At 42.5% G+C, this 11,486-nt stretch overlaps 1 protein-coding gene across 1 annotated transcript in view; it reads left to right on the top strand.

Annotated features, from left to right (window-relative positions):
- The first annotated feature begins 2,335 nt into the window (after positions 1-2,335).
- Positions 2,336-11,486, top strand: part of LOC138296158 (cystatin-like) — a 51,746-nt gene continuing 42,595 nt past the window's right edge. Inside the window, exon 1 of the mRNA XM_069235042.1 lies at positions 2,336-2,651. Within this exon, the coding sequence (XP_069091143.1) occupies positions 2,436-2,651 (216 nt within the window). The 5' untranslated portion in view covers positions 2,336-2,435. The remainder of the gene's footprint in view (positions 2,652-11,486) is intronic.

The raw sequence follows: 11,486 nt of genomic DNA, 5'->3' as shown, positions 1-11,486 counted from the left end.
CTTGAAAAGATTAATTTGCAATAGTAATGGAAAATCACTTGTTTATTCTATCCCCTCTGACCTGAATTCTTTCCTTAGGCTGTTAATGTGAATGTAAAATGTCCTATTCTATTGTAAGCAAGAGACATGTTTTGTATGGAACAAAGTAACAATATTTCTTCTAGCTGATGAACAGCACAGGAAATTTGTAGTTCTCATGAGCAATGTATTGGTTTAGTTTATTGTGTGTCATGAGAAAGGATCTCAAGTAACAAATAATTATAGAATATAATATTTTGCTAGAAACAAGTGAAATTCTATAGATGGCAATTCATTTTTACTGAGAATATTTTAAAAGTAACAGAATTCGATGGTGCCATCTACAGTGACTGAATGCTGAATCTGACGTCCAAAGTGTGCTCACCTGAAGGACCAATGAATGGATTGTGCATATTTTAATTAGTGTGGAACTTTGGAACTGAGTTCAGTCTTCTTCTTGTCCCCATCTTCGATGCTGTTCAGAACTCTGTTGGAGTCTGTTTTGAGTTTGGTGTCACACTCTGTCTTTCTAAGTCCCCTGATGAGTTTTCTCATCACAGGCTTAACTGCCCTGTTTTAGTATGTGGTTGAGTAGTAATAGGCCAACTAATTCTGAACTGCTAAACTATCTTATGTGCCGCCTGTGTTCTGTACCATCCTGATGCTGCTGTTAACTGACGCTGGAAGAAAGTGACTTTCCTGCCTGACCAACTTCTACTGTCTGCTGTCCCATGAGGAGAGGTATAACTAAATGTAATTTCTTGTTTCCTTTGCAGTTAGGTCAGTACACCAGCATATTTTTGTAGTAAGTTGCCCTAGTTAGGGGTTTTTTTTTCAAATTATTTTGGTCCTTCTTATATCTTCTGCTTTTGTCCGCATGTGTTAGCCCGTTCTCACACATGCAAGTCCTAATTTGTGTAAGTGTTAGGAATGGCCCAGCTCTGAAACCTGAAATCAGAAATTAAATTTTAAACTGTATTTTGTGATTTACTGATGTCTCCATCATATGCTTTACATTTTACCAATAATGTGCATATCGTATTGTAGCTCATCTACATTATCTTTTTGGAGTGTCGAACAGTATTGATGTTTTGTAGGCTACATCTTTTCAGACGTTTCAGTCAGCCTATGGTTTACATGTATGTTTATAACTTAGTTTTGCACACCATATACGTGACATTGATTTTGGGATTGTAATAAAGCTTGGAAACTTTATTCGGTTTGGAGTCTGATTGAGTGTTCAATTATTAATGGTGTTTAGAATTGTTTATGGTATAATTTCAATGATTTGTGATAGAATGATTCTGACTGCTACAGTCTTCGCCAAGTCAAAAGATTCAGTAGACCCCTGTAAGTGAGGATAGTGATGGTGTCCCACCTGAGCACTGGTGGTTGTTGAATCTGGAACCGGGGAGAAGCAATTATTCTTCCGGAGCCCCAGCGCTCCCACACTTCCAATGTAAATTACAGTGGCCTCACACTCACTTTTTAGCCAAGGCTCCCTCAAATCCTAGGACCGACCTTGGTGAGAGATCAATGCTTTGGGATCAATTAGCATTGTCTTTTCATTAAAAACCATGGCCTCTTTGAAAGATGCCATTACAGCAGGTTTTCCTGCCAGGTTCTTACTAAGACCTGCTGGTGACGTTGGACCACATAGTGACCAGAACACAGTGTGACTGGGAGGTACATACACTTGGTCGTCCGTGTTGTCCGCAACAATAAACAATTTACAGATGACGATCAAGAGGTCCCAATCCACGCAATTATTCCGGGAAACAGCAGCATTGCACGTCAACAGCGTGTAACCATCATACTTACCAAACCAATGGACGAGCGAAAGCAACTGCGCAACCGTTCTGAAGCCAAGAATTTGTTAATTTAGCTTATACCATCGAGTCACAGCTTGTACCAAACGTTTTTGAATGACCAAGAAAGGCTTGATTATCAAGGCCAAAGTGCACTATTATTGGAACATTTTTACACGTTCCTCTCTGCGGTGCAAAAACTGGAAGCAGATGTTCAGGATGCCCTAACACGGAACAAGATTGTGAGATTCTGCAGAACATAAGCACTCAGCCCAGGGCGATTCTGCAGCTGCTAACATCTCATCATAGTTAACATTCCGTACTGAACTTCCAGATTTTTTTTACAGTTGCAAAAACACGAAGCAGATGACTCCTGACCTGCAGAGCGAGGGGAATGGTAGATATTATCATAACGGAGACGGTGCCAAGACTCCATCTTGTTTCTTTAAAAAAAAAAAAAAAAAAAATCTTAGACAACACGTGAGAAGGAGTTGGCAAGCTGTGCAAGTATAGGGATTTAAAATCTCGACGAACATCTTGCGATTTTCTATTCACAGAGTTGGGAAGGAGAGCACGGGACAGTAGGGAAGATTCAAGAAGACTGAGAAGATGCTTGGTGCGTGGCAGGTCTCGCTTCTGGCCATCGTGGCCCTAGGCACTGTGGTGCCTGCGGTCAGGAGTGGTAAACTGGGAGGCTGGTTTGACGTGGATCCGCAGGACAAGGGGCTCCAGAAGGCCCTGACCTTTGCCATGCTTGAGTACAACGAGGGTAGCAACGACATGTACAGAAGGCAAATCATGACCATTATCAAAGCCAGGAAGCAGGTCAGCACATTGTGGCAATACCAATGGATGGAGGATGGTGGAGGGCTGGGTGGATGGGTTTAGTAATGCTGCACTTGGTTTGTTTGTCATGCTCCCTTGTTTTTGGTGATCCATATTCTGTTACAGGTGTGCTTGTGTTACAGAATTCTAAATAATACATTGGAAAATAGCGCTGTAAAATACGTTGTTTGGTCACATATTTATTAAACATTAAAAAGTAAAAAAAAAAATCTTGTTGGTATACTCCCCTATTTCTTTGGGAAAGGGCCAGACGTACCATATTTCAAGTGAGACCACTATCTGGTATGCCTCAGGTTTTGTCTTAATTTTTGATTACGAGTAACATACCGCTAGAGGACAAGAAATATTTTTCTTCCACATTTGGTTTTAGTGCATCCTCGAGTCTGAGGCATTACATACCAGTGATCTTCAGCCTAGTTGATGGATCACATGCAAGCTTGTTGACTACATGGATACGGCTGGATTGTATTGGGATATCAATTTTTTCAAACGCCATTGTCCTTTGCTCTAGTAAATCTTGTGGTAGCAGAGAGCGTTTTGAATGTGGTTATTATTACCAGACAGCCAGAATAGTGCTTTGAGAACAGGGTTTACAAAGTTGTGTTTCCAGATGTTTAGGCTCACCGTGCTCGCTTGATTCTGTACTCTGTGCACTCTATAAAGGATTTTCTTGAAGAGTACAGTTTAGATTATATTTCAGTAATAGCAGTGCACATTCACCATTCAGTACTACCGGGTGGCCACTTTCAAGGAGTTCTGGAGCCTGGACATGTAAGGAGCAGGTTCTACAGTACACCAAAGTCAGCTACAGAGCTGGATCTTCAGAGACCCAGGATAAATTATATTTTGCTACTTGAGCACTCTCTTTTGTCCAATTACAAGCAGGTTGTCTCGAGACGGTTGTTGTAACCTGGCATCCTCTTCAATTTGTTTTTGGCGGCCTCGAAGGCTGCTGCATACAGTGGCTCTAAGATATACCAGCACTGAATAAAATTCTTTGAGTAATGTTGCACAGAGCATTCTGGTTGTGTGTTGCTGTTAAACTGTGTGTGTCGATAACCAGATATGTTAGCTAAAGGCTTATTTTAGAATGGCTCTTGTTGTTTAACATCAAAGTGAAATTATGTCGATCCAGATAAGAATTGTAATGGCGTGCGTGGATGGATGTGTGTGCCAAATGAGATGGCTTTTTTTCGTTTAGCTAGAGGAAGATTGCCAGCCTGTGCAGTTTGTTTCCAAGACTGTCATTGTTAGATAAGATTGTATGTGTGAGGGGTAAACGCGTCTGAGTGGTATGTTTTAGATTACTTTATTTAAATAGTTCGATGATCCATATTGGTGTGGTGAAGGGAAGACTATTTATTAAATTAGCTGTGCTTTATCTGCTAACGGCCACATTAAATATCCCATAGTATTTCAGTGGGATACTTTTATACAGGTACCACTAGTTCGGGTAATTCTAGACTTGCCTATTCTTTTGGAAATACAAGCCATCCAATACAAGCCTTCTTGGGAATGTTGAACATCATGCGGAAACAATGTGGCCCCACTCATTTCTGTGGGTGTAGATCAGGCTTTTTTGACAGGACAAATTCCATTAGATTATATCCAGTGGATTTGCCCTTGGTAGTATCTGCAGGAATAGAAAGTGTGATTATGCCACATGCTGTTTTACTGCATGCCTCATAACACTGATTTGGACTACAATTCCTATTTCCACCCAAATCAGTGTTAACCACCTACATCGCTGAGGCTTTTTTTTTAGATCTGTTATACCTTTATGATCATAGGGTAATATAGGGTTTTAGGTTCTCTAAAAACATGCTTTACCCAGAGCTAAAACTGAGTTGCAGCTTATAATGACTTTTGATCTTGCTACCACCATGCAGCAAGTCATAGGGTACAATCTAATGGAATTAAAATGGTCTGAAGAGACCTATGTATTTCTGAAATGTGCATAATATATTAAGTTTAGGGGCAGTTGTTTCTCGGACTGGCTCACATTTGGACACTAAAAATGCACAGAAAGCCAATTGGTAATAACAAGCTTTATACTATTCTCTGTTCCCATATCTCTCAAATAAGCATTGGCAAAGCCAATAGGTTTCGCCTATTGTTAGAAATGGGGTCTTTGGTTGACCAATCAAGGACCCTCACTCTAGTCAGGGTAAAAGAGAATCACCCTCAGCCAACCCCTGCTTACCCCCTTGGTAGCTTGGCAGAGCAGTAGGCTTAACTTCAGAGTGCTAGGTGTAAAGTATTTGTACCAACACACACAGTAACTCAATGAAAACACTACACAATGACACAACACCAGTTTAGAAAAATAGGAAATATTTATCTAAACAAAACAAGACCAAAACGACTAAAATCCACAATACACAAGTCAAGTTATCAGTAAAAATGCAAAAAGAGCACTTAAGTAGTTCTAAACACACAATAGTGCTGCTACCGTGAAAATGTACCTGGTGCGCGTCAAAATTAACCCAGCATAGGCGAGTGTGCGTCAAAAAGGGCTTGCGAGGCGTTGATTCCACTCACCAGCAGGACTGTGCGTCGTTTCTCCTTTCACCGGGTCGGGGTGCGTCGTTTCTTCTCTCCGCAGGAGAGCGATGCGTTGATCCAGTCAGCATTCTCGGGTCCGGGCAGGCCTTGGGTTGTTTTTCCACGCACAGTGGTACTTGAGTCGGAAATCCAGCCGCATGATTATCCGAAAACCCCGCAGCGCGGGTTGTGATCTCCCAGCCTCCGTCAGCGATGCTGCGTGTTGTTTCTCCTGCTCCGCGGAGCCAGCGGCGCGTCCTTTCTTCAGCTGCAGATCAGAGTTGCATCAAACTTTTCCCCGCACTGCTCTCTGTGCGTGGATTTCCTTGTCTTTATGCTGCCACCTTCTCCTTTCAGGGTCTCAGGAACTGGATGGGCACCACAGGGCAGAGTAGGAGTCTCTCCAGAGACTCCAGGTGCTGGCAGAGAAAAGTCTTTGCTGTCCCTGAGACTTCAACAACAGGAGGCAAGCTCTAAATCAAGCCCTTGGAGATTTCTTAACAAGATGGAAGGCACACAAAGTCCAGTCTTTGTCCTCTTACTCTGACAGAAGCAGCAACTGCAGGATAGCTCCACAAAGCACAGTCAGGGCAGCACTTCTCCTCAGCTCTTCAGCTCGTCTCCAGGCAGAGGGTCCTCCTGATGTCCGGAAGTGATCTAAAGTCTGTGGTTTTGGGTGCCCTTCTTATACCCAATTTCTCCTTTGAAGTAGGCCTACTTCAAAGTAAAGTCTCTTTTGAATATGAAATCCTGCCTTGCCCAGGCCAGGCCCCAGACACTCACCAGGGGGTTGGAGACTGCATTGTGTAAGGGCAGGCACAGCCCTTTCAGGTGTGAGTGACCACTCCTCCCCTCCCTCCTAGCACAGATGGATCATCATGATATGCAGGTTACACCCCAGCTCCCTTTGTGTCACTGTCTAGTGTTAGGTGCCACCAGCCCAACAGTCAAACTGACCCAGACAGGGAATCCACAAACAGGCAGAGTCACAGAAATGGTATAAGCAAGAAAATGCCCACTTTCTAAAAGTGGCATTTTCAAACACACAATCTTAAAATCAGCTTTACTAAAATATGTATTTTTAAATTGTGAGCTCAGAGACCCCAAACTCCACATGTCCATCTGCTCCCAAAGGGAATTTACACTTTAATCAGATTTAAAGGTAGCCCCCATGTTAACCTATGAGAGGGACAGGCCTTGCAACAGTGAAAAATCTAATTTAGCAATATTTCACTGTCAGGACATATAAACCACATTACTATATGTACGATATGTCCTACCTTAACCATACACTGCACCCTGCCCTTGGGGCTACCTAGGGCCTACCTTAGGGGTGTCTGACATGTAAGAAAAGGGAAGGTTTAGGCCTGGCAAGTGGGTACACTTGCCAAGTCGAATTTACAGATAAAACTGCACCCACAGACACTGCAGTGGCAGATCTGAGATATGATTACAGAGCTACGTATGTGGGTGGTACAACCAGTGCTGCAGGCTCACTAGTAGCATTTGATTTATAGGCCCTGGGCACCTGTACTAGGGACTTGCTAATAAATCAAATATGCCAATCATGGATGAGCCAATTACGTACACATTTTGTAAAGGAGCACTTGCACTTTAGCACTGGTTAGCAGTGGCAAAGTGCCCAGAGTAACAAAATCAGTAAAATCAGAGTCCAGCACACATCAATAACCTGGGGAACAGAGGCAAAAGTTAAGGGAGACCATGCCAAGGATGAAAAGTCTAACACCTATGCTAGATCTATTTGCTTTGTCGATGCTTTATTAGACATCATGGCTTAAAGTCGAGAAAAAAAGCTTTATGACAGTCTTTACTGCCATGTAGCACTTTTTTTCTTGACTTTAAGCTATACTGCAAAGTTGCTCACGTTTCTGTGTAACATGCCTTAACAAAGCCAATAGCTTTTGAATCAGTCAAAGCTCTTGCATCAGTCAAGCCTGTGTTTATGCTATCACAGAATCCTTGGAATGTTCAATCTACGCAAAGAGAATGTTTCTTGCAATGTAAGTTGTGTCATCTTCAGACTTCCCAGCTGGAAAATGAGGGCTATTTCCTGCTGGAGTTTACATGAATCATTCATTCAAGTGGATGCTAATGTCTGAAGAATGAACCCAAATCTTCACTCTTTTGTACTGATAATTTTTTTACCCACCATCTTCGATGATCCACATCATGCTGAACATATCACACTGGCCATCCCTAAAGTGGACAAAACGTGCCAGTTATAGTTGAACATCTTTGAGAGATGTCTGTCTTTAGAGGATTAACTTTGCACTGTCTTGGATTTATTCTGGGCTATTGTTATATATATATATGTATTATACTGTTACAAATGAGATTAAACTTTTCCTAGACAGTGTTAACACGAGTTAAATGACAGGATAGCAAAATGATCCTGCTATAGAATGTACCACATTATGCTGCGCCATTTGCTTTTTTTTAGCCACATAATTTAGTCAATCCTGCAGCATAAACTGGTTGTTGATTGCCGCATGATTCCAGTTATTTATAAATTTGCCTTAAAGTGCATGCTAAATATGGTTAGATTAGTGCCTTTGGAAATAAATGTGCCTATGCTCTGCTTGTCGAGTCGAACAGTCGATCCCCAACAGTTTGCTGACCCCAGGCAACTCCCATCTTAACAAAACAAAACTCATTGCATGTTGGAGTCGCACGCAATGTTGAAGTTTGTTCGGTCTTAAAACTGGATTAAAAAAAGTAAAATCAGTGCAGCAAAAAACAAAACATCACTACCTGATTCTCAAAAACTGTTCTAGATTTACACCTCTATGGCTACACAAACGTGTGGGTTAGATTTACAATTGTTGTGCTTTTTGAGAGAATTCCAGGAGTACGTTTTCTGAGTTCCATGAGTACTCCCAGCTGTAAATTCTATATGATTTATTGCAGTGCAAGACGGAGGACTCACTGCTTAGGTTTTAGCTCCCAGTTCCTTGCCAGAGAACATGTGGCAGTGCAAATATCCAAGTTAAGGACACAAAAGGCATATTAACTGCTTGGAAACACCCGGTAAGCTGCTGCTCTCTCAAAAAAACATGAAACGTTTCTCAACTACTCTTCGCAAATGAAGAGTGCATACATGCCTGGTAGGAGCGACAACATGAATGAACGGGCTCTGTTACAGGAAGGAAGGCAGACCGTCGAAAAGCATGCACACTCTTCTGGAGGGTGAAAATACAAATAAAAAATAAGTGTCTCAAAAAGCATGCAGATAGTGGAAGAACACAGACACCAGCTAATGGTGTCAACCGGAAACTGTAGTTCGGCTAGGCTCCACAGAACAGTCAGAAAAGAGGAAGTGAACCAACATGATGTGACCCCCATGCTGCTGGCCAATGAAAAGCCAGAATATGAGAGTGACCTGGAAGCCTGCAAATGGTGAATAGGGGGCGGACTCTAAGTCCATTTTAAGATTTTTTTTTAATCAGAAGAGATTTCACAAACACAGAGCAAGTGCTGTGCAGGTGAAACCTAAAAATGGTACCACACTGCTCAACCCATTAACATTCCTGGTGGCTAGTTGGGAGTGGATCGCTGCTTGAGGATCGCCTATTGAGAGTGATCCTCAAGCAGAGATCCACCAGGGACATATAGTGCAAAAAGGTATACATTCTCCTCTTTCCAAGGCTATAATAACCTGTGCAGGGGAGGCAGAGTAGTGCCTGTGGCATGTGTTAGAAATACCGCTGAGGGGGAAACTACAGCTCCCAGACTGCCTTGCTGTCTGCCCTGGAGGAGGGGCTGCATGAGCGCTTATAGTGCGACCACACACCCTGCAGTGACGGACGTTTTTGCCATTGAGGATACTGCTGAGAGGGAAACTACAGCTCCAAGGCTGCCTTGCTATCTGCTGCCTGCCCTGTAGAAAAGGCTGCCTGAGCGCTTATAGCGTGATCAAACACTCTGCAGTGTGGGATGCTTTTGCAATTGAGGATATTGCTGAGGGGAAAACTACAGCTTCCAGGCTGCCTTGTTGTCTGCCCAGGAGTAGGGGCTGCCTGAGCACTTATAGCAAGACCACACACTCCGCAGCAGGAAACGCACACGGGTCACACTGGACACTGTTGGACAGGGACACCCCTAACGTTCTAAGTTTTAGCTCCACTGGCCATGTGATGGGAGGAGCAGAATACATAACAGGAATAGATAACAGTAAGACTAGGACTGATTACTGCTGAAAGATTTGCATTGTTGCCCTGTTTATAATGGGGAAAGAAAAGCCCAGGGTAGATCTCTGTGGATGATAAAGAATAATAAGAAAGCAGATCAATATGCGACAGAGAACTGCACTATCAACAACATTGATAAACATATTGAGAAAGTGGAATAGATAGTGAGCAAAGGAAACATAACTGACTGTCTTGATACAGGTCAAAGAGTAGTGTAATTTCTTAAAAAAAGAGCCACAAACCAGTAACCACAGGCAAGCCACCACAAATACCATCAACAAATTAGATCCAGGTGATTGATAATCATACAACAGGGGATATTGGTAGGATGGCAGCTGTACAACAGGTCACTGATATAAAGACTGAGGAGTACTCAACTCCTGACTTTAGTGTAGGGGGAGTGTCAGCAGGAGTGATTATCCTAGAGCTCATCTCTGCAAAAGAGTACTGACCTTATATTACCGGAGATGATGAGAGAGACCTTGTTAAAAAAGAGAAACAGAATGGGTCTCTATTGCATGCCACATACAAAAAGGCTTCCTTTGTCTGTGACTGCAATGAAGAGACAAGTTCACTAAAGGAGCTCGTCATGCAGATGTAGCGACTAATCACATTATCGGCATTGCAGATTGAAATACTAACAAACAAGGTTGAAGGAATGTAATTGATAATATCTGAAAATGGAGGGAAGGGATGCGTGGAAGGCGACTGTAGAAACATAAATAATAGTGGCAGGGGAGAAGTAATGTCAATTGCCCTATTGATTCGGATAAGAGTTACACCAGGAATTCATGTTCACAGCTTATGCCTCAGGGTGTCCAACATAGAGACACTGGAAACGATAGCAACGCCATTAATCGGTGAATATACAAGTTCAGATAAGAGTATTATTACCTAAATCTAATCTGCAGAATATATCAACTCAGAGAAGATCAAGGTGTCAAACATCTGGCCCATTTAAACCACCCAATTCACTGAACTCAGCTACTAATCATGTAATGTACGGCATGGGTGGGAAATCATCCCCAGAGTAGGGAACATCATTTGACTCCCCCATGGATACATCACAAGCATTGCAGGATTGGCAAAATTGAGGAATAAGGGACTGGGGGGGTGCCATGCTAATGGGAAGATAGTCAAACAGGATAATGTTAAGAAAGGAGGGGGCTCTCTGGATCGAATGAGGCACACGAGGGTAATAGTATCAAATTGCATATGATTATTGTCCTGGACTGCAGGATGGAGCAAGAGAGCATAATGATTTATTAGTAAATAAAGTAATACACTGCATTTGGCATTACAGGCACTATTATTCGGTGATAAGATTTGAACTTCCTGCCTTAAAATGCTGCCAGTATGATGAGGAATATGATTACATGGCCGTGGAACTGTCCAAAGAGAAAGTTGTAACAGACTTAGTGAATTTAGATTAGCACAAAGATCTAAGGGCTCTAAGATCTAATTCAAGTATAACCCTCCCCTGAAGGAAAGTTTCCCTGGTGATAAGGATGGGAATCAAGCTACTCGCCAGCGGGTAAGAGAGCAGATATAAAGTCAGAGCATTGACTGCTGCTGAATCAAGGGGAAGGGATTGCCTTAAATAGGGTTCACCAATGTCAAATTGGAGGGCATGGCCTGTGGGGACTATCCCTGGTATTACCTCATTAGAACGCTCAGTAGGGCAAGCAGGTACTGCTGCACTCAGGAGTTGAGGCAGACCATCTCAAATCCCCCAAATGCTCCTGGTATTAGACATTCCTACAAATTTAAAATACTCTCATGGAATATAGTTGGATTGAGGACTAAACTCAATGTAGCACAGTGGGGAGCTTTTAAAGATGGATTGCAAATTTACATCTTTTAGGAAACTTGGGTGGTACACCCAGATCATACAGTGGGGTTTGTAAATCACAGTTTAGAGGCGAACCCCTCACCAGCTGACCGCCCATCAGATGGGCTGATATTATAGAGAAAGACAGTGTTAACATACAGAGTAAGTCAGCTTAATCTCAAGTCTATTGACACATTGGAATTGAATGTTAACTCATTAAGTGGGGAATTT

This window comes from Pleurodeles waltl, chromosome 5, assembly GCF_031143425.1.
Source record: "Pleurodeles waltl isolate 20211129_DDA chromosome 5, aPleWal1.hap1.20221129, whole genome shotgun sequence".
In the NCBI taxonomy this organism is placed as follows: Eukaryota; Metazoa; Chordata; class Amphibia; order Caudata; family Salamandridae; genus Pleurodeles; species Pleurodeles waltl.
This window is presented reverse-complemented; position numbering and strand designations above follow the sequence as displayed.